Below are 27,794 nucleotides of genomic sequence, written 5' to 3' on the forward strand. Positions count from 1 at the left end.
AATAAAATATAGACTACCGATTAGACCACTGGACATATTTACATAGGTAGATACTTAGTTTTTCTTGGTTCAAGAAGCATTTATTCAAATTTGATTTCTTGAGTCTATTAAATACACAATGGAATGTGTTGATATGCACACACTGCACACTAACCAGGAAGATATCGGTGCAGAGCTTCAGGATGCGGTTCACACAGGGCAGCTCCTCAAACATGATGGAGTGGGAGATCTCACTAAAGAACCCACGGACAAATTTCCCTATGACCAAGACTACAGACACGTACAGACCCATGATCCTGGCAGGAGATATTGAAAAGAAAAGATCAAATTTGGTCAGTTTGTCTCTTGCTTGTTTAAATTTATAGATTGTTTTTGAATTTGAATGGGTTTACATGTAAGTTATATATGTGTAGCTTGTGTGTGTGTTCCATACCCATATCCAGCCAGGAAGCCCAGGCTGGGTGGACTGACTTTGTCATTGAATATGACCATAGGTAGGACGTTACAGGAGGAGGCACAGCCTGCAATGGCTATGTCCCACCACTCCCGGTTTCTGCTGTTGTTCAGGGGTCCATCACTCATTAGGGACAGGGTTATATTTAGGTATTCAGCTTCATTATCTACAAGACAACCAATCAGATGTGTTTAAACAGACACATAGTGTGAATGACAAATACAAAAGCTGACATAATTTTCTTGAACTATGCCCTCTACATCTGTGGTGAACAAAACATTCTCTTTTATGGTCTGGGTCCCTTGGTGCAACAGAGGTACCGGTGGATACGGGGTGGGATCATATAGAAAACATAATTAAACATGTTAGTCGGGAGAGGCTGTGTCACTAACATGACACTCTAACATACAGGAAACCCTGTAAGCCAGTCATCATCAACATTCCTTCATGACTGCATAACTCTAACCCCCCCAAAGCAGAAACCTAATCTATCTTAACTCTGTGAATCCTGACCTTTATATAGCTGAATGACTGGTTTGGCCTCAGCTCCATTGGGGGCCCGGATGTAGTTAGGAAACAGATTAGGAACAAGCCTGGGAAAGAAACACGACACTGTCTTTAAGCTATAGCTGTATGCATAAAAGTCAAACACAGAACAGTTTTAAACAGATTTAAAATTTATGCAGAGAGTAAACCTACACAGGCTCAGTGCGATTCCCAACAAGAAGTGAGGCCAGATCTGCTCTGACTGGGTTCCCAGGTTCCAGGTCTATAGAGTGTTTGTCAAAAGTGTGTTCCACTGTTCCTCCTTTACCCAGGTCCCTGTCAAAATCATTAAGGGGAAAATATCACTGACACAGCACAGAAATTATGGAATAGTAGAGAAAATAATACATTAGTATGTAGTTTGTATGGCCTACAGACTTATTTAGGTTTGGTACTACAGATTTATTTATAGTTGGAAACTGTTTGGCATCCACAGTGTACCATAAAAAGCCATGTGCATTCTTTTGAGTGATGACCCTTTCAGGATATCTCAGATTCCTGACCTACATTACTTTAGTAGTGCGGGCATTCATTTTTTAGACTATACTTTACAGCAGTGTTTCTTAAAGTGGATGCTAGATATTCAATTGTTCATTTATTGTGCTGTTAAACCTTAATCCAAGATCCTTTTCCTGCAGTTTGGGAACCACTGCTTTACAGTTGTAGTTGTAATTTCCGCTAAAGTCTGTAAAGTCTGCTGTTGAGCTTTAGCGTGCTGATGCTGGCAGTTAATCAGTATAAGGTCATTTAAGATACTATTTAATGAGAGCAAAGCTTTTACCGCTGGAAATTCCAAGATAGACGTAGTGTTAGGTCAACAGGACTTCCAAGAAGTTCTTTAATGACTTCCTGTCTACTGGGGGGGCTGATCCTCCACACAGATCCTGAACTACCTTCAATCATGGCAGTTACAATATCCTCATAACTGTAGAGCGTGATGAACTGCATGGCTACCTAGATGTATACACAAAAAATTAGTGACAGCTACTTACACTCAAAGTGAAAATAATAACCAGAAATATGCTGCTATAAAATCTAAAATAGTATTACCAAGTGAGCATGTGTAAGAACTAATCGTGCACAAATAATGTGGAATAGGGACTATGAAGTGAGAGACAAAGCCAAGAAGGAAACTAAGTTAAAAGACAGGAGGTATATATTGTAAGCATTAAGGTATGAATTCCTGCCATGAGAAACATGTTCACATAATTCATTACTTACTTGTTAAAGAACTAAAACAACAGGAAAGATAGCAGCAGTGCATTGACACGAAACAAACAGAAATGAGTACGCACTGCATTGTCTCCAAACGTTTTTGTGAGTTGGTCATATTTAGCCTCTGTGAATGGTTGGATAGACTGCTGCTGCACACTCATGGTGAACAAGGGCTGGATGTACACACAAAAAACACAAATAACAAACATTCTCTTACTGTGTTATGCTGTGGAATCTCTGCCTATACAGAATGTGTTTGCCATCACTGCTGCTGTATGTTGCTAAATGTATTTGTTGTTGTATAGAAAATGAATGTTTACATGCTGACACCTACAATAGCAAACACATGTAAATAAAGCTGTCTAAGCTGTTGTCCATTTACTTTAAATGCTGGTATTCTGCTATTGCTTCAACGTCACAGTATACCTAAAGCTATTTTTATTTTTTTTAATGGGGATCACCTCATATCCTCCCAGCTTGACAGTCACAGTTACGTCAATAGGGTGGTTGACCACACCCACTACTGATCTGACCAATGAAATGAAGAGGAGGGGAAACCAGATGATGCAGATCAAGAAGAAGATGATGAGTCCACCCATGCCATATTTGACAATTTTCTTCTTTTTCTGCCCTTTGGGCTGCGGGTATTTCTGAAAACAGAAAACATTAATGCAAACAATAACAATGTCCCTTTTTTATTTTTGAAATGTTCATTATTTTCTTGAAATGCTAACCATAGCAATGTCTAAGCTGTAGCACCTTGTGTGGAACAAACTAGTTCCCACTACCTGGGCTTGTTAGGGACCTCAGAAAAAAAAAATCATGGCACCACCCATTTTTGGACTCTGAGCTGAGCAGCTCTGCCATTAATCTAATTTTTCAAAATAATGGTTCTACTACTTTTTACTTTCTCAGTTTTTAAGTTGAAACTGACAGAATGGTGATATTTCTAATAGAGTGTCTGTTTATTATTTAGCTCATAATGGGTGGTAGAGTCATACAGGAGTGTGTTATGTTAACAGCCACCCTATTTAAAATGAGAGACTCTTCAATGAACCTCAGAGAGGGCCTAGACTTCCTTTTCAAAGTTGCCCACAGTGAGCGGTTCATCTAGTGCCTGAGCTTTGCCACATTAGAGTTAACCCAAAAACTCTATCAATCAGTCAATCATAGACTTAATCATAAACACCCTAGGCCAGAGACAGATGATTAGCTTTGTGAACTTATCATTAACAGGGAGATGACATACTGCTAGATAGAGAGTTTATATTTCCCAAAGATGGTGCACCACTGTTTCTGAGTGACAATACAAATTCATCTGTCAGTGTTGAACAAGGGCAAACTGACTTTGCTGGAGCCACCAAAGAGTTCACACTGAAAAACATGCTAAAGATGGCTAATCTGCTTGTCTCTGATGTAAACTATGTATCAGCATATATCAAAACATCTCAAATGGTATGATATGGTAACTTTGACTTTTGAAACTGCTTTTCTTTTTAAATGAGGTTCTCACTGAGATCCTAACTTCAGAAGAGGAAATTATATTCATACACTCCATACCTTTTCTGTCTCACGACTGCATTTAATAATGAAGATATTGGCATAAATGTCCTCTACACACATCCAGTTTGACAGAGACAAAGTGGTGTCAGTCCAAACCCAGTCCATTACTGCTCGCAGCTCAACCAGGAATGGCACTAGGCGAAACCTACGCAAAGACACAAAACATCCGTAGCACACTGTCACTACACGCTTTTGTTAACCAATATACCACAATTAATTTATATTACATTCAAGTTTGCTTTGTGTCTGTACCCTTGGAAGAGGAACAGGTTGAGGTGGTTGTATTTCTTGGTGAGAAAGTTGCCGAGGATACGAGTGGGATATCCACAGCGAATCTGATAGGCTGACAGGCCAAAGTAAATACATTTGACAAAGTACCAGAGCTGGGCCACAAAGTTCTGGTTGAACTTTCTAAACAGAAAGAAGGAAAGACAAACTGATAAATAAAAACTTTGTATAAACAGAAAGACCATGCAGTATAACAAAGGACCTATAATAATAATAATATAATTAATTAATTAAATTAATTAATTTAAATATTTAATTTGGCTTCACCTTTCAGTGACAGCAGGCAGAATGAAGAACATCCAAAAGTGAATCCCAAACACAAGGATCACCTGAAAGGAAGGAACAGGAGGATAGAAAGACTGTAAGGAAATAAAATAAGTTCAATGATGTACTTAAAAAAACTGTTAAAAATCCTACTCTGGGACTCCAAATGTTGACAAGAAACATATAACATTAGTTTCCCATTTGGATACTAATTAAGTTTAAATGATGCTAAACATAAAACTTCTCAGGAAGTTGCAAAAAATGTTAAAGGAATTCTAAAACAGACATGAAATCTGAAAGCAGGTATGAAATCCATTCACTGGTGTGTGATATCATCTGTTGTTTACAGGACCAGAATTAAGGAACAAACAAAACCACTGACAGAAAGGTGCAGTTTTCCACTTGCTGACTTATTAGATGAACAACATACACCCAAACGAAGCAATACATGAATACCAAAAATCTCATTATGTGAACTGAACCTGGAAGATGAGTTTTCCCAAAACGGCCTTGCGCAGGTACAAGGCTCTATCGATGATCATAGTGCTGAACTGGATGAGCAGCATCACCAAGAAGGCCTCAGGAACCTGGTCTTCCGAGAGTGTGGAAGCTATATCAGCTGCTGCACTATGTTTCTGAAGCAGAGAAATGGGACTTGTAAGGGATTTTCTCCATTAAGTGATTACATAATATGTAACTTGTAACTTTATTTGTTAAGCGCTTTAAAACAACTAAGTTGACCAAAGTGCTGTACAGGTTAAGAGGCCAATGAAAACAAGTGGGCTTTAAGAAGGGATTTAAAAACAGGTAAGGATGAGGCCTGTCTAATGTGCAAGGGAAACTCGTTCCACAGTTTTGGAGCAGCTACTGCAAAAGCTCGGTCTCCTCTGAGCTTATGTTGGGAAAGATGCTCATATTTTCGAGTGCCGGTTAAAAGATGTGCAGCAGCATTTTGGACGAGTTGCAGTTGAGAGACTGACGACTGACTTACGCCAAGATAAAGTGTGTTGCAGTAATCCAGCCGGGTGGTAACGAAGGTATGGATTACTGTTTCAAAGTGCTGCTTTGTAAGAATGGGCTTGACCCTGGCCAGCTGCCACAGGTGAAAGAAACTAGACTTAACAACAGACCGGATCTGGCTTTCAAGCTTCAAGGTCAGTATCCATTTTAAACCCAAGGTTAATATTCAGCCATGGGTCCCAAGTCTATAGGGGCAGTCCCACTAGATGAGATAGTTCCCAACACAATGACCTTAGTCTTAAAGTTAAGAGCCATCTAGGCTTCAATGTCCTCCAAACAATTCAGCAATGAACGGACAGAGAAGCCATCCTTCTTGTTGAGCGGAACATAGATCTGACATCAGCATAGCAGTGAAACGAAATGGTCTGCACTTATAAAGCCCTTTTCTACCTATTGGCACTCAAAGCGCTTTACACTGCTGCTTATTCACCCAATCACACTCACAATCACAATCACACACTCATACACCAGTGGGGGAGCTGCTATGCAGCTGGCCAACGCTCACAAGGAGCAACTAAGTTGGGGTTCAGTGTCTTGCTCAAGGACACTTCAATATGTGGCCATGTCTTCTAAGGATGGAGCCCAAAGGCAGCAAATACAAAGAAAAGAAGATAGGGCCTAAAATAGAGCCTTGTGAAAGCCCACAGGACAGAGGAGCAGAAAAGGACTTGAAGTCAACCAATTGGACACAAAAAGTTCTATCTTTTAAATAGGACCCAAACCAATGTAGAGCTAAGCCCTTTATACCGACCCAGTGTTTGAAGCAGGAGATTAAGATATCACGGTCCACTGTATCAAACGCTGCAGTTAAATCGAGTAGTACAAAGACCACGCAGTCACCAGAGTCAGAGGCTAGACTCATTCTAAAACCAGATTGGAAACCCTCAAGTAGGTTGTGCTCATTTAAAAAAGCTATTATTGGACTATAAACAATTTTCTCTATAAACTTTAATAAAATAGACAGTCTTTGGAGAATTAAGACATTTGTCAATCGAGTGAAACAACACTCTGTTTGTGATGGTTTGTAATAATAATATTAGCATAGTGTTTCCTTTTAGCATCTTTTACTGTAAACTGGTAAAGGCGCCAACAGTCTGTCAACATTTGAAAGGACACTTGCAGTTTATCCTTTTTCCACTTGCGTTCAGCTATGCGGCACTCCTGCCTCACAGCACGAGTTTCACTATTCAGCCACGGCTCAGGTTTGGCTTTAGGCTGCATAGTTTTAAGTGGAGCCACTGCGTGCAATACAGTCTGGCAGGCAGAGTGAAAGCAGGTGCTGAGCTCCTCTGTATAGTTGCCCACGGACTCAGGGGTGACATAGGTCTGACTGAAAAGGACTGAAAACTGAGCGGCAGTGGAGGGGTTACTAACACGAGAAAGCGGAGCAGGAGCACAACTTTTAACCGTGTTACAAGGCAAGGAAAAAAACCATAGGCATATGATCGGAGAATACTGCATCACAAACATAATATGTAGTATGTTAATCTAACGCATTCGACAGGATGGCAAGTTACATGGTTTCCTTAGCAAGATGAAAACAGCAACAACCAGACAATGTGGCTACAAAAGTACTCAAACTACACGGCCAATTTGTTTCTGCTGTACACTGAAGACATTGCACACATTAAACAACACGGAAAATACTGACTGTGGTATCAGATTATCAGGTCAGAATCAGAAAGTAAATAAAACTTAACATTTAGTTTCAAATAACTCATTTGCAATAATTGCATCAAGTCTGCAATTTACTGACCTAAATACATTTTCTTTCTTTCTTCCTTTGATTTGCTTTTACAGGCTTTTACTGCAGCACCCTACAGTCGTTGTTTGTTTAGGATTCATTTTAAGTAATGCATGTTTAAATGGGTTAAATGGTGATGGACTTGGGCAGTCTAAAGTCCTTCTTCCCTCTGACGATGTCAGGACGAGGACACATTGGTAGTGCGATTGGATCTTAGTCTTGCTGTGTGATGACATTTTCATGCATTTCCCTGTAAATTTGCTGACAAAATGTTTCTATCCGCCTATGGCTTCTATCTTTGGCTGTTGTTGTTTTCCTTTGCTAAACTTTTGTGTATATGCTGCTCAGTAAACTACTGGTTTCTTTCTTTAGGAAATCCAGGTTGTTGTATTCACTAATGTTTATGCAATGCCTAATTGTTTCTCACTCCTTTATGTCTTGCTTTTCTCCTGTGCACAGCTCTCTGTTTCTGTGAATTTATGCTTTAAACAGAAATACAGTCTGACATTTTAAAACCCAAGGCTTAGAGCAGAAGTGTCTTTTAGATCTATTTGTTGTTTGAACAATCACTCTCCCCTTGGTAACAAGAAACAACTGTCAATCACATATCCCAATACTGTGTAAATGCCATAAATTAAAAGCTGAAATTGTGAACTTTTATCACAGTGATACATATTGATCTTAAATCCAAATGTCTCTACAACAAAATAATTGATTAGTCATTTACATCAATAATTGCAAAAAAAATACAACCACCTATCCTTCTATCCATGTCTCACCCCAAAAGCCCAAAATCCAAAGACAATGACGATGAAATCGATGACATCAGTCAAGAACATGAGTGCATAGACATCAGTGGCAGCCCGGTATTCAGCATGGAGAACATCCCTAAAGAATCCCTGAACTGGTCTGTAGACACTCTGAATACTGCAGAGGAAAACAAGCAAGAAGATGCCCCATCATTAGTGGAAAAAGTGTTAAAAATATATATGTATTATCTAAAACTATTTAAAATAATTTATCAAGAACTTCATCATCAACATGTAATTATGTTGATTAATGTTTTTAAAACACTACTGGAATGAGTTCTGCCTACGTTGAAACAACAAGTTTCATACCCTACCCAGAGATGAAGACATGTTTTATTTTGTATCCCATAGCCAGCAATCTCTGATTAGCTGCCTCTCTCCTCGTGCCTTTCTGCTTCTTCTTTGCTGGTTCAGTACTGGGATCTGCAGTCTCAGCTGTAGGCTCCTCTGGAACAGTTAAGTATTCAAGGAAATTAAAATAAAATAAACATGTTTAAATAAACTCTCTTTTCTTTTTCTCACACGTGTCTTTATTTCTAGCTTGCACATCATCAGAAAGTACCAAGAAAATATCAGCGTGGAGACCAGAAGGTGTAAAACCTCAATTAACAGCAAGAATTGCTACCACATTAGTATATTAAAATACTAAAAACAGTGAACAAACCTTTGCTACGTTGTTTGGGTTGTTTAGCTTTTCTGCGTAAGCGGATACTGCTCCTTTTTTTTGATACATCTTCTATCACATGTGTACTGTCTCCCTCCATTGGATCCTCCCTCGGCTTGCTCATGGAATCCAAAGGGTCCTTCAGCCCAGACAGCGCTTCTTCGTGTCCTTCTTTTGAAAGACACGAAGCATCCTTCTTTTGTCCTTCAGCTGCAGGCGCTTTTGTTTTAGCAGCAGGAGAGCTGGAACTCGGTTCATCATTATCCTACAGAGATCAACTAGGGATTCAATAACCTACAGATGTACTCTAATATTTAAAAATAGTCATCATTAAAGCACTTCTTGTGCAAGAAAAGCAAAGCATTAAAACACATGGAATGGTAAAACTTATTATACAAAAATTTTAGGTGGGCTGAATGATTTACAACACAAATTTATGCTTTAGCTAATTGGTAAGAAAATATTCCGTATTTAATGCTGCTTTTATTACTCGCCTCAAGTAATTGAAATCTTTCAAAACCTAAACTACGTGTACTTACATTCACCTTTACTCTGTGTGTGCTTGTGTTGCTACATTGCCTGTATCTGCACAGTGTGGAAAAAAGCTAAGTCTTGTACTTCCAAAAAATGGTGTAAATTGTGACACAACATAATAAATGATAGAGCATAATGTGAAACCATAGTTGTTTTTCTATCCTCATACAATATATATCATCATATTGCAAAGCACTAGTAAGAGTAAACTGTTCGCAGTAACCTTTTCAAGTTCAGTAATTTCCAGGTTGTCCAGGGTGGATGCTGAGCTAACTCTGCACCCATATTCTTCTCCATCTCTGTCCTTTTTCTTTTCACCTTCATCTCCTTCTTTAGTTTTACCTAGGCCCTCACAACCTTCTGATGATGGGCTCTGCTCTTCCAGGGGGTCCTCATTGTCCCATAGTCCATAACGCTGTGCACAAACACACACACAAGCGCTAATATAAATAAAATACAAATAAAAAACATAAATAAAATATCAATAAAATTATAGTGACCGTGGTTTGGGTAGAGATAGAGCAAGCGGCTCCCAGTGATTGCAGGCCTGCTGCATAGGAGTTTCCTCCATTTACGTGTTATTGTGAGTGTGAATGGGTTATGGGTGTTAAGCGTTTTGTGTACTAAAGTGCAGACATTTACCAGTTATACAATTGATATTGTGCTGGCTAAGGTGGAATGCATTACTTGAAGGCAGCAGTCTGGGGAGAGTCTGAGAGATTGCTTTTTTTAGGATTTAGGGTCAAGAAATACTTTTTAACTATGTGTACTCCTATACAGAGTGGCAACCTCATGTAGCCCGCACTGATTTGGCCTGGGTCTGTCCCCTAACCTTTTAAATCCTCCAGGCATACACAAATTAGAAAAGAAAATACGTGAACAATGACACCAATGATACTGATGTCTACCTATGTGCTCGGGTGAAGAGAAAGTAGAAGTAGAAGTAAATGTTGCTGGAAAAAGTAAGAACATAGGACACTTTTGTGTTACATTATCATGTATGCTTTGCTACAGTAAGCATATGAGGATGTGTACAATAGAAAAAAAAAGTCTTTATTATACATCATATAGAGCCACTGGCTGTTCTGTAGTGTTTAGTGCAAAAGTGTTATTTTTGAACAGTGAATGTGGTTCCAAAGCAGAATTCATGAAGCTTTGGATAGTTCAACCAATTCTATAGAAAGTGAGCTGGGTTTAGCTCTGTCATGAGACAGGCTAGTTTTACCCTACTGGTGATGTAATGTAACAGTAATTCCTCCTTGCCTATTTTCATTTATTGCTTTCTCTTTGTACAAGTTACGTAAATTGTCCTTGCTTTGATGGTTGTGGACTCTAATTACACTGTGAATACAAACTTACCATGAGCAGAGATCTGTGGAAGAACAGAGCCAACAGTTGGAGAAGATCATATCTGATGTAGTTATCAGTCTTCTCCAGGCCCAGGATGCGAGGGGGGAAGAAAGGCTTGTCTTCATTTAGAGTCAGCTCATAAACACTGTTCCAGGGAAAGAATCCAAACTGGAAAAGGTATTTCACCACCAACATCACCTGGACAGAGGCAGCACCAATCAGACCAGGAAAGAGAAAAGAAATGGCAAAAAAACAGAGCATTAATACCTGGCCTGCATATTGTACTTCTCTTGGAATCATCACAGTTTTTCTCTAATTTTATTACAGTGGATAAAAATTTCCAGATAACTGAGATAACGCTTCAGTAACTTTTAAAGTTAAGAAAATGAAATCACTGTGGTATAGAGTATTAGGGCTGTGACAGGCTTCACTAACAGACCACCCTGACAATTAATCATGTTTGAAATTGTAAAAGCTGAAATTAAAATGTTTAATGCAGTGGTCTTACACACGCACGCCAATTGTGGCCCGCAAAACGATATGGCCCGTAGGACGATGTGCAAGTTTAATGTTAGTGCGGCCCTCAAGTTTTTTATGAATGGCACTTTACCGCGTTGTCTGTGGAAGGTTCCTTTTTTGTGCAAGCTGGAGCTGAACGAACCTACTAATCACAGTGGAGTATATGGCTCCTGGGGTGGGCCATCGGCCAGGCTTGATGCAAGCAGAGAAACATTTCACAACTATGGAGGTGCCCGTGTGACATCACATAGCCATCTAGAATTACTACTTTTTACCGTGTTTGAAATGGGCTTGTTTGACTTCGAGCTAGACGAAGCCTAAGTTACCGACCTGAACGGCCAACATTGATGTTCCGTTGATGAAGTCACCGAGGTGAGTGGAGCGCCGATGGTGCCACTCAGCCGGTTCCTGCCCACCGTTCTGCTTCGAAGTCAGGTTGGAGTCCCATCAGGGGCTTACCCGCCTCGGTTTAATAGTCAACGGAACATCAGTGTTGTCTAGGACATACCGCTGAATCCATGGGGTTATTATAGAAAATAAAAGCCAGTAAATAACGCCTCTGTGGCTGCATCCCATTGTTTGTATATAATAAATAAATAATGGAACCCCCAATGAACAGCTCGGTAGCATTCGCCTTTTTTCGCGCTCGCTATCCTGGTAATATCTACCATCTACAAATGTTATGATGTTCATGTCATCATGAAAGACATGACCCCTTCTTCTTTAATGTGAAAGATGCCCCTACTGTGCTTCAAAAGGAGCCAATTGACCTGTAGTGCCACTCTGACCTCAAAGCCAAGTTCAGGGCGGTGAGTGGAAAAGCAGACAAGGTTGGGCGAAAGAATTGGGAATTGGGTGGACCATGTGCCTTTTTGGGAGCACATATTTGTGCGAAAGTCCATGTAAAGGTCCAGACTTACTGACGATGACAAATGTGGCTTAGCTATATGAGAGGAAGGGCTGCCAGGTCTGTGGCAAGAAGTAGGAAAGAGAAGCCATGTTCAGAAGAACCCATTGAAGTTAAAGAACTGTTAGTAATTTGAGAAGATTGGATTTTTTTTAACAAAAGCTTCTTTTTTTTGTGGAATACCTGATACACAGCCTCACCCAGACTCTGCCCCCTGTGCCCTTCAGGTAATTTGAGTTTGAGGAACCTTGACGAAATGTTTGCATGTTTGTTGGCATTTCTAGTATTTTATACACCAGCTAACATCATGTGTGGGAAAGAAGGGGGAGTGGGAAGCAGAACAGGAGAGAAAGCAATGAAGAGTGTTAGCAGGAAAAATATGTAAATGAAGACTTGAGTAAAGAACAGAGTGGTTCAATGAATATGTTGGTCTGGGCAATGTTTTCAACTTCACAGTGTGCTTGTATGTAGGTTACAATGCTGTGTTTGAAGACCCTGTTGTTATAAGAAGGAGAACAAGTATAAATCCGAGGACCTTGTCAGTTTGGTAGGTTCACAGTCTGTGTGTTTACATGCACTTAAGCAGCCAGGTTACAGTCAGCTTTCTCAAGAAATATGATTTCTTAATTGTCGAATAAGGGTGAAAGTTGGTTTTCATAAGACTGTTGCTTTTTTCTTCAATTCAGGCAGTGAACAGATGTGTCCTCACCTCCAAAATAAGTAAGAGGTTTAGGAAAAATCTGTTTACTAATATATGGCATGAACAGTACATACTTTTTTAAATGTACGGTATACAGTAATTCACAGTAACCAGGTTTATTAAGTGCATGGTTATTTAGGTGAGTCTTTGTTTTTGTGTGCTTCATCTTCAGCCTGACAGCGTGTCATTGTGTGAAATGTAGTGTGTGTGTGTCTCTCCAGTCTACAAGGAGTGTAGTGAATCATAGCTTTCTCTTTTGTTTGAGGTCAGTAGTGGGAGTTTAAATATTTAGAAGTTTATTGGTTATTTGTTCTGAAAACCAAGAGCCTTAATTAAACATATTTTAGCATGTGTACTTAACTGTTTTTGTTTTATATATTATTTTTTTGATTGTATTATTATAAAATATGTGAAGACAATGACAATAATTTTAACCTAATAGCCCTTTGATAATAGCCCTTTTTGTTTGACAATAAGCACATATGAGTACAAACAGTGGGCCAGTCTTTCTGCTCTTATTATAAAACATAATTTGCATGTAAGAACTATTAGAATTTTGAAAACATTTTGATACCAGATTGCTCTTGTACTTTTGGTCTAAAAACTATTTTAGAACTAGTCCTAGAGATCGTTGTATTAACAGTTTCTTCCCAAACATACTAGACTAGTGGTGTGTATTTGTGTGTGTCTGTGTGTGTCTCTGTATGTCTCTCCAGAGTCATGCACATAAACAATGTTGTTTATATTTATAAGATACTACTTATGTCAAAGAAGTTTCATACCTCCGTGTAGACTATAGCAGTCATCCAAAATTTCTTGGTTGGTCTTGGAACAGCTAACATAGCCCAAAGGAACACCAGTATAGGCAGGACCAGCGATATGACAGAGGCACTGACAACATTGTTTAACACTATAATAAAGTAGCAGACTAGCTCTGAGTTGGCTGCCAGCAGGTTGTACATGGCAATCAGCAGCTTCAGGAGGCGGTTCTGGTTGTTATAAAACTCTTTGCTCTGTTCCAGCTCCTCAATGAAAAACTGCCTGGAGAAAGAACAGTAAAAATCACATCTATGAGTTTGTATTCATTTATAGCACCAGTTTTTCATAAACTAATAGAACCAATGACTTAGACTATTATTACAGTTAGTATTAACCACTACAGTTAGGGACCGGGTGTCAATAAACCATAAACTGACCTAAAACACATTTATGACCTAAACATTCCTTTTGTAAAAACTGTGCATTACTGCTGTTAGATAAAAAATAAGTATCCACTGAGTTAACCTTTCTCCCAGCAGCTCGCTGGCTGTTCTGGAGTGTCTGTGTTGTTGTTGGGAAGACCCTGGTGCCAGCTCCATGCTGCTAGACGGTGGTTCTGGACTCAATAGATTCCCAATACCTTTGACCCTTGGCCTGGGAGTAGAGCAGCCTGTGACACCCTTACTATCCACATCAAGGCAGCTAAGATACAGATTAAAAAAAAAACAAAAAAACAAAAAAGAAATTCATAAAACATGAGGATGAAAAGTAGATTGTTGTACAGAAATGTATAATTCAGAACAGGTTATCTTGTGAGGGTGTGCGACTACATTTACAGATGAGTATGTTTTAGTTCATATGTGGTTGGTAAATTGGCATACATTATTTTTCTGCACTAACCTGTATCTGGTGGAGTTGTCTCCATCAATATCATCCAAACAGGTCTCCAGTGTGGGACTCTCACTGTCCTGAGACAGTTGGTCATCTGCCGATATCTGACGCTGCCAATCAGAGGGAGACAGACATAAGTTAGAGCATGTGTGAGTGTGTGTGTCTGTGTGCACACGTTTGTCTTCGTATTCAAGTGGGTTGTGTGTTTACCTGCTGTATCTTGTGTATGATAGAGTAGCGCTCATTACACAGTACAGCAGATGTCTCTCTGTACTGTTTGGTAAGCACGTTGAGCCACTGAGTCAGTCCATCCACCATGGCCAGAAATATGGCCCATAAGAAGCGCAGGATATCCAAGATCCTCTGAATCATCTCACCATGACCTGCCACACAGAGACATTTTACTTGTTCTATATTTGGAAAAACCTGTTGATACTATTGATCTCTAGGACTATATCTAAAAGTGTGTAAACAAAATAAGGGAGATCAGTTTGGTATCAGAATGTTCTCACAGTTCTAAAAGTTCTTACATGCAAATTACATTTAATAATAACAGAAAGAATGGCCCACTTTTGCACATTTGTATTCATATTTGCTTACATTGACATTTAGTGACATTTATTACAATATTGTGTGAACTTCAGTAGAATACAATCACAAAAAACATAAAACAGGGATAAAGTGCACATGCTAAAATTATGTTTGATCAGGTTTCTTGTTTTTCAGGACTGTATAGTTACAGAAGAAGATAAATCCTGATTCTTCTTTAATTTTCTTTGCATTTATCTATCACGGTGAACGACAATGCAGTAAAGTGATTGAAAGAGATAAAGAGAGAGTGAAGAGATAAAGCATGAATAGATAGAGAGACTTTGCATTTGTCCATTGCCTAAATTGAGGAAAAGCAACAACATAAAAAAAACAGGTTTCCTATTGACACAACAATTGAGAAATCATCTTTATAGAAAAACCAGACTGTAACCTGGTTGTACACTTAAACACACTTTGAACTCTACCATACCATCTCAGTAGACCACTTCGATCTCAGAATGCAGGCCTATTTGTGGTTCCCAGAATTTCCAATGGTAGAATGGGAGGCAGAGCCTTTAGCTATCAAGCTCCTCTCCTGTGGAACCAGCTCCCAGTTCAGATTCGGAAAACGGACAACCTCTCTACTTTTAAATCTGGCTTAAAACCTTCCTTGATAGATCTTATAGTTCGTTATAGTCATGCTGCTTTAGGCTTAGACTGCTGGGGGACCCATCCCCCAATGCACTGAGCTCCGGTCTCTTGTCCCTCTCTCCTCTCCTCTCACCCCACAATTGTAACCCCTGTATGTACAGTACATTAACTTTGTGTTCTTTCTCCCGTAGTTCTCTTTCTCCTACTCTGTCTCCCTCTCTCTGTCCCTTTCTGTAGGTGTCCCTGGATTTGGAGCTGTGTGTTTTCCAATGCATAGCTAATGGTCCTACCAACCTGCCCGATGTTTTGTTGATGCTTTTTGTTGCTCTTTTTTTACTCAGCCCAACTGGTCAAGGCAGTTGGCTGCCCACCCTGAGCCTGCTGGAGGTTTTTTCTGTTACAGGGAGTTTTTTTCTCTCCATTGTTGCCTAGGGTTTGCTCAAGCAGGGAATTGTTGGGTTTTCTCTATACATCTTTTATAGTCTTGACTTTATTCTGTGAAGTGCCCTGAGATGACTTTGTTGTGAATTGGCGCTATATGAATAAAGTTAAATTGAATTTAATTGAATTGAACCTACCAGACTCTTGCTCCTCTGGTTTAACCTCCTCCTCTTGAACAACAGGGTCCTCAAATACATCATCACCTACACACATACACACACACACACACACACACACACACACACACACACACACAGCATATGAACTTAAATTAGACAGATAAATTAGACTTCAATCTTAAGACCTAGTCTCTACTTGTTCCCACAAATACTTTTCTACAACAGGTTTAATATTTCCAACTAGTATTAGCGATTAGTATTAGCAGTTGATGTCACAACTTGGAGTAGGCAAACTTTAGGTTTCTTTAGTAACCCTAGTTCTCTGAATAGCACAAGTTAGACGTCCCACTATGGGTTATGCCCCCCACAGAAGAATTTATACCATTATGCAGACCCTGATAGGCTGGCAGTCATGACAGGACCAATGTGACATTCAAGACAAGTACTGTACACCTTCTCTCACTTCTCTCAAATTGTATGGACAAGGCTCAGGGATCCTCTTTTCTGTTCGGCTGTTCCCTTTTGGGGGTCGCCACAGCAAATGATGTGCCTCCATCTAACCCTGTCCTCTGTATCCTCTTCTCTTACACCAACTAACTTCATGTCCTCTCTCACTATATCCATAAATCTCCTCTTTGGTCTTCCTCTAGACCTCCTGCATGCCAGCTCCAACCTCAGCATCCTTCTACCAATATATTCACAGTTTCTCCTCTGAACATGTCCAAGCCACCTCAATCTGGCCTCTCTGACTTTATCTCCAAAACATCTAACATGAGCTGTCCCTCTGATGTCCTCATTCCTGATCCTGTCCATCCTCGTCACTCCCAAAGAGAACCTCAACATCTTAAGCTCTGCTACCTCCAGCTCTGCCTCTCATCTTTTCTTCAGTGGCACTGTCTCTAAGCTGAACAACATCGCTGGTGTCACCACCGTCTTGAACACGTTTCCTTTCATTCTTGCCGATACTCTTATTACACAACACACCTGACACTTTTCTCCACCCGTTCCAACCTGCTTGCACTCGCCTCTTCACCTCTTTTCCACACTCTCCGTTGCTCTGAACCGTTGACCCTAAGTACACTATATTGCCAAAAGTATTTGCTCACCCATCCAAATAAATGAATTCAGGTGCACAGAGCAAGGTCCATAAAGGTCCTTTACAGTCACTACTCTCTTTCAGATAAAAAAGTCTACACAAGATGTAGTCCACCTGAGTGCTTCTACCTCTGCTCTTGTCCCCTTATGTTCCTGCCTCTTCTGGAAGAAATTGTTCACTACAGCCATTTCCATTCTCTTTGCAAAGTCTACCACCATGTGTCCTCCTGCGTTCCTGTCCTGAAGACCAAACCTGCCCATTGCATTCTCACCACCTCTGTTCCCTTCACCTACATGCCCATTGAAATCTGCACCAATCACCACTCTCTCACCTCTGGGGATGCTCTACATCACTTCATCTAACTCACTCCAGAATTTCTCCTTTTCTTCTAACTCACATCCTACCTGTGGGGCATAACCACTCACAACATTGAACATCAGCCCTTCAATATCCAGCTTCAGACTAATCAACCTGTCTGATGCTCTTTTCAGAGCATCCCTGGGCAAAGCTCAGGGATGTGACACCAAATTCATAAAATCTTGCAAATATGAGCTGTGATGAATAGCAAGCTACAGAACACATATCGTGGATGGAGAAACCTCTAAAGCCTCTAGAGGCAAAGCCCCAAGAGGCTGCCAGTCCTCCCAAAGAGTGAGCCCATAAACCAGCTGGCATCTAAAAGCCGTAGCTGTTGTAGGCCAGTGCATGTGCTTGACATCCTTGACTGTAAAAAAGGATGTAAGAATACCTTACCTGTCATAGAGAAGGCAGCCTGTTGTACATCCACTCTTTTTTGTTCGTCTTTCTGCTTTCTCTCCGTCTTCCGCAGCTGTCTCTGGCGTTTCTGACGTTCTCTCAAAGCTGATTTCACACTGGTTACCCATGCCTGGTATGCCAGCTGTAAGAGGTGAGTGAGAATGAGCAACACATTTAATAATTGTACGTTTCAACAGCACCCAGTAACTCTTTCATATTCTGACATACAACCCCACGATCAAGAAAGTTGTGAGAATGTGTAAAACGTAAATTTTGCTTGCCTTGTACCTCACTTGTAAGTCGCTTTGGATAAAAGCATCTGCTAAATGACTAAATGTAAATGTAAATAATAATATAATGCATAAATTTGCAAATCTCATCAACCCATATTTTAATCACAGTAGAACATAAACAAAATATCAGAGTTTGAAAGAAATGTTACCATTTCATGGAAAATATTAGCTCATCTTGAATTTGATGGACGCAACACAAAACTTGGAAGAGGGGAGGACTAATAGAGGAGCATCTGAAGGTTAATTATGTTAATTGTCAATAGGTCAGTAACAGGATTCAGCATCATTTCATCATTCAGCAGCATTTGAAAGCAGCAGAGCCTCTCAAATGTAAAGATGAGAAGTGGTTCACCAATCTGTGCCAAAAAATTGTGGAAGAATATCAAAAAATTTTCCTCAACGTAAAATTGGGAAGACTTTGGAGATCCCACCATCTACACAGTATATAATATCATCAAAATATTCAGAGAATCAGAAGGAATCTGTGTGCACAAGGGACAAGGCTGAAGGTCATTTAGAAATTGGCCGTTGGAAATTGGGGAGTGTTGTGTCAACTGATGCGGCCTTGGACTCACAGCGGAAATAGCTAAAAGAACAAACATTTATTTTTAAATAAATAAATACATTTAATTAATTTTCTACTTGACATCACTGCATCGGCTCAGGATCATTTCCAGAAATCCCTGTATGCAAACACGGTTCGCTGTGCAATCCACAAATGCATGTTAAAGCTGTATCATGCAAAGAAGAACCCATATCTGAAAATGATCTGGGCCAAATCTCATTTAAATTGGTCTGAGGCAAAATGGAACACTGTTCTGTGGTCAAATGAATCAGATTTTGAAATTCTTTTTGGAAACCATGGACACCCTGTTCTGCGGACTAAAGACGACCATCAGCAGACAGTTCAAAAGCCTGCATCTCTGATGGTATGGGGGTGACATAATGGACAGACATTTGAACTCACATTCACACATACAGGCAAACTAAGTAACCCGAAAAACCTTCACAAGCATGGAGAGAACATACAAACTCCATTCAGAAAAGCAGCAGCTGACAGGTAGTGTTGAACCGTGAGACTCTGAGGCAGCAGCGTTAACCACTTTAACACTATGCTGCTGAGAAAACAATGTGCTAATTTCAAACAACTTTCGCTGCATCCACCAATACAAAATATGTAATATGAAAAAAAACAATATATAAAAAAGATCCAAGGATGTGCTGCGTGTTCATTGCTAGGCCCTATCCAGGTGGTTTAAAATTATTTGTAAATCGTAGGATTCTGTTCAGATAAGTGGTCTGTCTGACCTGACAGGCAGTCTGTTTCTGAGGCTTCTGATCTTCAGACTGCAGCTCCTCTTCAGCTTCGCTGTCTGATTCAAACAGGTAGTACTCTCCTGAGTGGAGCACTGCAAGTATAAAAAAACATTCCAGTACAAACTATCTACCTACTATCAACCTCACTAAATGGGGATCATCTGATACATTTTACATTTCACTCTCTCACTGTCTTTTATTTATCAGACATTTGTTCTTAAAGCCACTGAGCCTTGAAACAGAGTGTTGGTATACCTGAAGCGTGGTCCAACCATGGCTGGTACCAAATTTTCTTCGTGGGCCCTTTTTCTGGGTCTGGAAGGAAAAACAATAAAAAGAATCATACTACGCAAATAACCAGGTAACTCATACAAACCAGTTTTCTTGAATACTTGAACTGAATTGGACTTTACATGCACTGGAGAAACCTGTTTACTGGAAATCTATGTATACATGGAGCAGATAAGTAATTCATTCCCCACCTCTCACAAATGTATAGTAACAGATAGTAATGCATTTTTTAACTTTATTTCTGTCTCTGTAAAATGAAGAGGCAGTGTTACAGCGCAGAGGGAAAAAAGGAGACACAGGGGCGACACAGCTGTGTGGGAAAACAGCATATATAGACCTCTACAAGGCAGTTTGTGGTTAAATGCCAGATTCTATACAGACTTTGATTTAAAAACGAGGTAGCAGTGTCCTCTTGATCTCTCCCTAATTTAGCCTTTCCCTCATGCTTGTCCTCTCTACAGCCTTTTGTTATGCACATGTACTGTTGAAGATAGCTGATTAGAAACCTGTTTCTGCATATACATGGCTGAGAATTTGTGTTCTGCGGGAGAAATCTACATGGGGAAATTAGGTTTTCCTTCCCAGTTTTTGGACTGAAGCTTTCTTGTTTACATGACATTTAAGAAATTAGCTTTCCAGAGAAAGTTAACTGTAACCTGGTTATTGCACTATTGAGATATGTGCTTAAAAAAGGGTAAGGGTAAAATGTAATTTGTTCAGCAATGCAATTCACTTCTGGGTCTCATGTTACCATCAGGCCCAGAGCACTGTGCCACATGTTAATTAGATTTTTAGTTTGCCAAATATTCCTGAACAAATAAACCCAAGAGTCCTACCAACAATCTGACTATCAGTGGAATCTTCACTTGTTTTGTGTCCATCTCTGTACTTCTGCTGTCTGGAACGAATCCTCTGCATCCTGAGAGAAGGGGGGGGAAACGCAAGATGAGAAGACAGTCAAGGTACTTACATTTCTTTTGAAGTCTATCCATGACATGTTATGGGCCAATGTTAGCTGTTTGAATTGAATATCCACCTGGCACAATTGTGTCTATCATTTAGGTGCTAGATCCAATTTAATTTGAGAGGGGGATATTTTGTTTTAGTGGTATAATTTTTTAGTTATGAGTCACATTTTCGTGTTATGCTACAGTATGTTAAGCTTTAAACAAAGTGTTTGAGAATTAAATTTCATCAGGTGCATGTATTACTGTACTGTGAATACTTACGATCTCTTGAGCTGGGACAAAGACTTCTTTTCAATTTGTTGGTGAAACTTAATATTCTTCACAATACTGGCTCTGAAAAGCTCAAAGCCCCTAGAAGGAGAGATGCTTGTTATTGCATTTATCAATAAGCAACCAAGGATTTTATCAGTTTCCTTTCAGGTAAATAAAGTGTGTTGTTATAAAAGTCTGTAAATTTGAGATCTTCTGCCACATCTTTCTCATAACTTTAATCATTGTAGCATTGTAACAATCAACTTCCTTGTTCAGTCACATGAACATTGTGTCGTACCTTGAGGCCTGTTTGGCAGAAGCCTGCAGTTCTGTTGTCACGTGTAGAAAGTAGAAGCTGAGAAAGATTCTCCTCTGTAGCAACAGGCAGAGAAAACAGATACTGTCCCAAATAATTCCGGCCTCTTCTACTGGGAGGCTGCATGTCTGGTCACTCACCGCTTTTGCTGTAAGGGGGAAAAAAACACACCAAAACGTAAAGACATTCAGTCTGTCACTGGTTCTGTTAAGTAAATTTAATACTGTTGTTTCATGGTTAACATGCAGTTACAGCTACAGTATGAATACAAAGCTTCAGAATACTAAAGGCTCACATTCCAGACAGAAAAAGGTTATATAACAAATCACTTGTTCTTAAACCAAACATTCCAAGATATATAAAATTATGCAATAATTAACTATTTTTCATTATACAGGTATTATTGTACTCTATAGTTATAATTGTGTAATATAACTATTACCAAAGCACTTACGATCATAGTATCCTTTTACTGTGCAAACAAGACTGAAGAGTTGAATCACCCAACAGAAGCCCTCCTGCATCTCAAACACAAACACACATGCCAGGATCTGAAACATGCACACACGCACACACACACACACACGCACGCACACAAGGCAATAAGCAAATATGAATGGTGTACATTTCCAGGTCAGCTTAGTGCTTTTACAGTTGCATGCCTGTATATTGTGTGTATATCCACAAATTATAGAAACGCCATTAATAAAAGCACCCTTAAATAAAGAAAAGGGTGTCCACTAATAGAAGCATCCTTTAATAAAGATCAACAACAGTAAGGTTTAAGTTGCTACAGAAAAGTTCTACTGGACCCTTAAGGCAACTCAGAGGAGTACTAAGTCACTAGGGAAACATATCAACCAAAGACACTTGCCCCTGGCAAGAGGAACCTTTTGTTGAAATTGTTTCTTCAAATTCCAAGTCTTGGGATCTACTTTTAATGGTTTGGTTGAATTTTAGTTATTTATTTTATGTTTTTAAAATTTCATTTCATGGTTTTATTATTTAATTCATGGCCTCTATGTTATGTTGCATTACCAACCAACTGACCTACACACTTTTAGTATTTTTTCTGACATGTGAATCCCCGATGATTCCTGGAGAATACATGAGCCAAAATTGCAGGTGAGTTTAAAGAAACTCACAAAGTATCGCCCTAAATATTTATAATTTCCCAATCTCTACTGTGATTTGTCGAAACATGTCCTGATGTTGCCATAGTTTTCTGTATGTGCAGGTCCTGTACTTAAAATGGTGACTAAAACAAAAAGTCAAAGTAAACTAAAGCCCTCAAACCTGCGATCCAGCATTAAATTATGAGCTTTTTACTTACTGATAACATATTTTTTGAAATAATGACAGCCACATTATAGATGATGAGACAGTCCCACAGGGTGAGGCGGGTCCTGGATGGTTTGACCAATAACTTGGTTCCAAACAGCAGAAAAAAGAAGCAAGCCAGTAGGTAGCCCAATCCAAATACTGAGATCCGGGTGGCCCCGGTGATGAAGACCACTGACAGTACAAACCAGAAGAAGTGACGAAACACCAAAACTTTAGCCATGTCCAGGTAACTCCTGGGTGAGGATAAGGAAGGAGACATTTTATGCCCAAATCTCCTAGACTGAATCCACAAAGCAGCTTTTACTGTTAGAAGTCAGCCAAAGACATGTCTGTATGTCTTTCCATTACATACAATCTTCCTACAGTCTACAGTTAGTTAAAATCATTAAATATTTACCATAGTTCAAAAATGTAATTATATACTTATAATTAAAATATATTAAAGCCTTAAAGCCTTATTTTGTCGAACATTTTCAAATTTATACAATATCTGATGCATAACCTTAATACCCCCTGCTGGTTTTATATTTTAAAATGTTATAGTTTTTAATATTATGAAGTTATAAATGTTGGTCATTAACATCGTTATGAGATAACCACCTCTCAGCACATATAGTGGTTAAAATCAACTTCACCTTTACCAACAGTGATTTTTGACCCTTATTTGTTATTATTACTGAACACATTCTGCCATAATTACCATAATCAGCATTATTAAAAATACACTGTTATCTTAGTGGAGTACTTTTACTTTTGTAGTTTAATTAAAATGTAGATAATATGCTTAGTACTTTTACTTGAGTAAAAGATAGGATATGTAAAATTTCTTTAGGTCAATATTTGTACTTTTACTTGAGTATTGAGATGTGTAGTTCTACCACTTCAGCAAACAATGTATCACATTTTACTGGATATGGTGTTGTGTAGCTGTAGTATTTACAGTTTGTTATATTCATCATATTACTGTAAATTAATGTATCTTTATTAAAAAGATTTATTTAAGTTGTTTATCAGATTGTTTCTCTGAACACTAAGTATAACTGATCATTTTTTCTAACGTACAGAAACTACTTTGTGAAGCAAATCATTATATTAGCTAAGCAGATGAACTGTAGGTTAAGCAGTAAAAGAGAACAGATGCTAGGTTTACCTGCAGTTGATAAAGTTGGGTGCAGGGTTAAACAGTCGATCTTCCATTGGGTCAGGGTTGTCTGTGTTCTCTCCTGCCAGAACCATCCACTCCTCCGTGTGCTCACACTCGAACACCTTCCACTGCTGTGAGGCACACATCAGCAGCACAAAGTCCGCTTTGGACGGCATAAAAACATTAATTTCTAGCAGCAACAGCATCTAAATGATCAGCAAAATGATGTATCCCAAAAAATGTTACATCTATTATCATATTTAGTGTATTGTGCAGTGCCAATATTTGAGAATTTGCAGCAATATATACCATACAGTAAGACGGTATCAGTTGAACCAGGAAGATTTTTTTTTTTTTTGGATAAATGGATAAAGACAGAAACAACTACACAGATACATAGAATAACTAACCTATGAGATTTTTAGAGTTAGGCACAGTGTAGAAGTCAGGCAGATAGATCCATTTAATGAGAGCTGAATTCATCAACACTGGAGTTTTCCAGCGCCATGGGTAGTCTACAACACATAGAAAGTACAGGTAGGCAAAAGTAGGTGCACTATTAGTTACACTATTAGTTACACATTAGTACAATTACTTTAACATCAGCACTGTGCTTTGTGATGCATTGTAGGGCATAATCTTATGTTTATTCTACACAACACTCTGAGATTATTTTACTTGTAGAACTCGGCATTACAGTACAGTCTAGTGTGACTACTACACTGGTGTTCCTGACAATTTTTCCACACTAGAGATATTGTGCTGTATATTGATGCTATTCATATAGCTATAAAAATGTAATATGTATCTAGTTGAACATAACTCACCTATACAGAGAGCAGGTGGTATGCCCACACACAGCAGGTATTGGTAAATCATGAAGATGGACAGGAAGAGACAATATTTGGGCCAAATCCTAGCAATAGCTGCCCGCCGCCTCCTCACTAAAATGGCTACTAACCAGCAGCCATGGATTATTACCAAGAAGTTCATCCTTTGGCCAATCACATTCACTGTCATCAGGAAACATATCTTAAAAAAAAGAGTGGAGATTGTTAGAGCTTTATAGGTCCGAACAGCCACAGATCAGCAATGAAGCGTTGTCTCCCAGCTACAGTACCTCTAATCCAAACTTATAAAAGGCGTAGTTGAGCAGATACTTGAAGCATGATATGAGGCCCTGGTCTAGAGTGTCTCTGGTTGCGGCAGTGAAGAGAGCAGGGATGGTGGGGGGAGAGCGTTGAAGCTGGCGGTAGTGGTGAACCTGATGACGATGCACTGTCGCCTCAAACACCAACAACATCAGCACCATTAAATGGTTCTGCGAAATCATATGCATACAAAAATTTAAGGGTTGCTGCATTAGGTGCTGAAAAGGTAAGAGATATCCACAATGTCATTTTAATATCAACACCAGAGGGTGGAAAGGTAATTACTGAAGAGCTCCAGCAAGGGGAGCATAAAGCTATTGATAAGTCAGTAGTTGTGTACAAGATCAAGGAGAGTAAATCTTTTTGTAGAAACACATTTATAGAAACTTTTCTAGACAGAAGATTACATAAAAAGTAAGGAGGAGGAACTGGACTTTTCGTCGCTAACACGTGGAAGTTTTCCCAGACAGCACCCCTCAACGATCTGTCATCTCTGGAATATCATGCCATTAGGATTACAGCACCAATTACAGTCCATGTGTGATGTACGGACTACCACCGGGTCAGCTGGGGAACTTAACAACACTAAACATGTTGCTATCCCACTTCCCTGAAGATGGCACTCCTTTCATTATCATCTTGGGAGACCTGAACATCCACCTAGACAAACTTTAGGCGGCTGACGTGTTTGCTCTTCTAAACACGTATGACCTGAGTCTGGTCTCCACTTCGTCTCACAAAGCTGGCAACAACCTGGACTTCATTCTCACCCGGAACTGCGCCACAGACAATATCTCGGTGACTCCTCTGCATTTATTGGACCACTTTATTATCTCTTCATCCCGTCATTATCGCTAGACCTTCATATTCTCCCACTACACTTGTATCATTCTGCCGTAACATCAGGTCTCTCAACCCAGACCAATTCTGTTCACTGCAGATGCAGCCACGTACATCCTCTGCAATACACTTTCATTGTGTCTGGATATTCTCTGCCCCATGTCTTCTAGACCCGCTCGCCCCTCACCTTCTAACACGTGGCTCACCAACTGGATCAGTGAGCAATGCACCATGGTCAGGAGTGCAGAGAGGAAGTGGCACAAATCCAAAACCCCATCTGCTCTCGCTGAGTATCAGGATCTGCTTGGATCTTTTTCTCACAGTGTCACCAGGGCAAAGACTAAATATTAACACGAGCAGCTCAGCAACACCACTGAAACCAGAAAGCTGTTATCCACTTTCAAATCACTCATCTACCCACCTCCACCTTCTCCAACTACCGCTCTAACTGCTGACAACTGTGCCGGCTTCTTTGCTAATGCACAAATCATCAACACATCTCTCACAAAGGGGTACTTTTTCGACTTCATTCAAGCAGGCCCAGATTACACCACTGCTCAAGAAGCTTTCTCTTGGCCCCTCCCTTGTGGAAAATTACTGACCTGTCTCTCTTCTTCTATTTCTGGCCAAGACAATGGAATGAATAGTAAATGGTCTGCACTTATATAGCACTTTTCTACCTATTGGCACTCAAAGCGCTTTACACTGCTTCTTATCACCCATTCACACTCACAATCACGTGCACACTCATACACCGATGGGGACACCGGGAGCAACTAAGTTGGGGTTCAGTGTCTTGCTCAAGGACACTTCGACATGTGGAGGAGGTGGGGCTTGAACCAACAACTGTGAGGTTGGTGGACAACCGCTCTAACTTCCTGCGCCACAGTCACCCCATAGTGCAGTCTTCAATCAACTGTCAGACTTTCTTTGGAAGAACAACTTCCTTGCTGGTAACCAGTCTGGCTTCAAAAGGGTTCACTCCACAGAAACGGGAATCCTGACTGTCGTAGAATCTCTTCGAGCTGCAAAAGCCACAGGTCAGTCTTCTGTCTTAATCCTCCTCGATCTCTCTGCAGCCTTTGACACTTTGAACCATCAGATCCACTTGTCCACACTCTCTGACTTGGGCATCTATAGATCAGCTCTAGCCTGGCTTCAGGCCTGGCAATGATCCAACAATGGTGGAACAAGCTACCACACTCTGCACGTTCACCAAACTCACTCCCAATATTAAAAAAACCTGCTGAAAACAGAACTCTTCCGCACCTTCCTATGCACATAAAATCAAATTAAAAAGAAAAAAAAAATCCTTTCTGCTCTTTCTTGCACTTGCATCGCATGAAACACTTTTCTGATAGGACTTTCCTTTGGTTTTCTCCTTGACTTAGATTTTTGCTTGCCTTGTAAGTGGCTTTGGATAAAAGCGTCTGCTAAATGACTACATGTAAATGTATTTATGTTGATAGTGATAGTTTTATTTACCCAAAAAATTTCCAATTTAATAGCAGCATCTTACTCAGGACGGAAGAGGCAAATGTCTGAAAATATGACCAAATAAAACCAAAACTGTCTGAGTGGAGCAATACATGCAAATGTGACACACCACTCAGCCTGATAATTCTTTCATCAACTAGGATACAGAAACTGTTTATGGGCTATACCTTGCTATATCCTAGTACAGTGGCATCCTTTCTGATGCCAAACCATCCGGCTGGATCCACTGGCTTCTTATACAGAGTTGAGTTCATCATCTCTTCTAGTGACAGGTTGGTTTCATTTGTTAGAGGCTGGGAGGAAAAGAGCAGATTCTTAAGTTTGTTAATTCACAAAAAAAACATCAAAAGCATAAAAATTCTTTGTATGTTATTTAGCGATGCAACATTCCAGCAGATGCAAAATTGTCAGGATTCTTTAGTTCAGAATAGGTCAGACTTTGCTAAAATAATAGCACACTTTATCTATATTTCATTTTCAGGTATTTATGCAGGTGAACCACACTTGCACTAGCTTTACCCTTAAAGCAATTTTTTTGTAATAAAAGCAGCTATATAATA

The 27,794-nt window shown here is 39.6% G+C and overlaps 1 protein-coding gene across 2 annotated transcripts in view; it reads right to left on the reverse strand.

Annotated features, from left to right (window-relative positions):
- Window positions 1-27,794, reverse strand: part of piezo1 (piezo type mechanosensitive ion channel component 1 (Er blood group)) — an 82,116-nt gene that overhangs the window by 2,632 nt on the left and 51,690 nt on the right. For both annotated transcript variants that reach the window (XM_067527504.1, XM_067527495.1), the window contains exons 20-53: window positions 27,402-27,527; window positions 24,867-25,067; window positions 24,574-24,778; window positions 24,157-24,261; window positions 23,753-23,909; window positions 22,592-22,835; window positions 21,713-21,809; window positions 21,241-21,406; window positions 20,952-21,041; window positions 20,559-20,641; window positions 19,687-19,746; window positions 19,423-19,523; window positions 17,819-17,963; window positions 15,988-16,053; window positions 14,438-14,610; window positions 14,237-14,337; window positions 13,862-14,038; window positions 13,360-13,618; window positions 10,461-10,649; window positions 9,325-9,516; window positions 8,568-8,832; window positions 8,218-8,350; window positions 7,874-8,021; window positions 4,813-4,965; window positions 4,334-4,395; window positions 4,031-4,189; window positions 3,776-3,923; window positions 2,677-2,865; window positions 2,296-2,388; window positions 1,782-1,954; window positions 1,154-1,276; window positions 968-1,047; window positions 434-620; window positions 155-296 (exon numbers count right to left, since the gene is read on the reverse strand). In XM_067527504.1, coding sequence (XP_067383605.1) covers window positions 155-296; window positions 434-620; window positions 968-1,047; window positions 1,154-1,276; window positions 1,782-1,954; window positions 2,296-2,388; window positions 2,677-2,865; window positions 3,776-3,923; window positions 4,031-4,189; window positions 4,334-4,395; window positions 4,813-4,965; window positions 7,874-8,021; window positions 8,218-8,350; window positions 8,568-8,832; window positions 9,325-9,516; window positions 10,461-10,649; window positions 13,360-13,618; window positions 13,862-14,038; window positions 14,237-14,337; window positions 14,438-14,610; window positions 15,988-16,053; window positions 17,819-17,963; window positions 19,423-19,523; window positions 19,687-19,746; window positions 20,559-20,641; window positions 20,952-21,041; window positions 21,241-21,406; window positions 21,713-21,809; window positions 22,592-22,835; window positions 23,753-23,909; window positions 24,157-24,261; window positions 24,574-24,778; window positions 24,867-25,067; window positions 27,402-27,527 — 4,992 coding nt within the window. The remainder of the gene's footprint in view (window positions 1-154; window positions 297-433; window positions 621-967; window positions 1,048-1,153; window positions 1,277-1,781; window positions 1,955-2,295; window positions 2,389-2,676; window positions 2,866-3,775; window positions 3,924-4,030; window positions 4,190-4,333; window positions 4,396-4,812; window positions 4,966-7,873; window positions 8,022-8,217; window positions 8,351-8,567; window positions 8,833-9,324; window positions 9,517-10,460; window positions 10,650-13,359; window positions 13,619-13,861; window positions 14,039-14,236; window positions 14,338-14,437; window positions 14,611-15,987; window positions 16,054-17,818; window positions 17,964-19,422; window positions 19,524-19,686; window positions 19,747-20,558; window positions 20,642-20,951; window positions 21,042-21,240; window positions 21,407-21,712; window positions 21,810-22,591; window positions 22,836-23,752; window positions 23,910-24,156; window positions 24,262-24,573; window positions 24,779-24,866; window positions 25,068-27,401; window positions 27,528-27,794) is intronic.

The sequence above is a fragment of the Channa argus genome, chromosome 1 (genome assembly GCF_033026475.1).
Source record: "Channa argus isolate prfri chromosome 1, Channa argus male v1.0, whole genome shotgun sequence".
Taxonomy (NCBI): Eukaryota; Metazoa; Chordata; class Actinopteri; order Anabantiformes; family Channidae; genus Channa; species Channa argus.